At 45.6% G+C, this 1,045-nt stretch overlaps 1 protein-coding gene across 1 annotated transcript in view; it reads right to left on the minus strand.

The window, feature by feature from the left end:
• Positions 1-1,045, minus strand: part of hm13 (histocompatibility (minor) 13) — a gene marked incomplete in the record, with an annotated part of 21,771 nt that overhangs the window by 11,809 nt on the left and 8,917 nt on the right. Inside the window, 3 exon segments of the mRNA XM_014027928.1 lie at positions 329-386; positions 524-649; positions 731-816. Coding sequence (XP_013883382.1) covers positions 329-386; positions 524-649; positions 731-816 — 270 coding nt within the window.

Raw genomic sequence — 1,045 nt, forward strand, 5'->3', positions numbered from 1 at the left:
GAGACAAACATTCAGGACTAAAACAAACATTCAGGACTAAAACAAACATTCAGGACTAAAACAAACATTCAGGACTGAGACAAACATTCAGGACTAAAACAAACATTCAGGACTAAAACAAACATTCAGGACTAAAACAAACATTCAGGACTAAAACAAACATTCAGGACTAAAACAAACATTCAGGACTAAAACAAACATTCAGGACTAAAACAAACATTCAGGACTAAAACAAACATTCAGGACTAAAACAAACATTCAGGACTAAAACAAACATTCAGGACTAAAACAAACGCTCTGTCCACCCAGAATTCATCAGAAAACTCACGTTTGATTGGAGCTTCAAATGACTTTGCCACCGTTACCATGACGTTAGTCCCAAACACCTGGAGACACAGGACAGGTAAGGAGGACAGGTTTTTGTATTTATTTCACCGAAAAGTTGCTTTATTAATAAAAACACTGATCTGACAGATAAATGCGCCACTCAGTGATGAAGATGATGATGAAGACGATGTCTCACCCAGAAGACGTCGTAGACGAACAGCCCCCCCAGCAGGATGCAGCCGGTGCTGACGTTGTTGAGGTGCAGCAGCTCCACGCCGTTCAGGGCGAACGCCAGGCCGAACAGGTTGTTGGCTATCCAGTGCTGTGATGTCACACACAACAAGACATGTGATTGGCTGAGAAGACACCTGCTTCTGTGACCCCCCCTCTGATCCCAGCTTACCTTTTTCAGCAGGTACCAGACCCCCACCACGCTGCTGATCAGCAGACACACCAGCGTCTTGGTGTCGAACTCATAATTTATGATTTCTGTGGAAAATAAAAACAAAACAGTTCGAGCACAGGTATAAAAGGTGTTTCAGGGGGCGGGGCTCAGGTGTTTCAGGGGGCGGGGTTCAGGTTTTTCAGGAGGAAGGGTTCAGGTGTTTCAGGAGGAAGGGTTCAGGTGTTTCAGGAGGAAGGGTTCAGGTGTTTCAGGAGGAAGGGTTCAGGTGTTTCAGGGGGCAGGGCTCAGGTGTTTCAGGGGGAAGGGTTCAGG

Source organism: Austrofundulus limnaeus, unplaced genomic scaffold (assembly GCF_001266775.1).
Source record: "Austrofundulus limnaeus strain Quisiro unplaced genomic scaffold, Austrofundulus_limnaeus-1.0 Scaffold700, whole genome shotgun sequence".
In the NCBI taxonomy this organism is placed as follows: domain Eukaryota; kingdom Metazoa; phylum Chordata; class Actinopteri; order Cyprinodontiformes; family Rivulidae; genus Austrofundulus; species Austrofundulus limnaeus.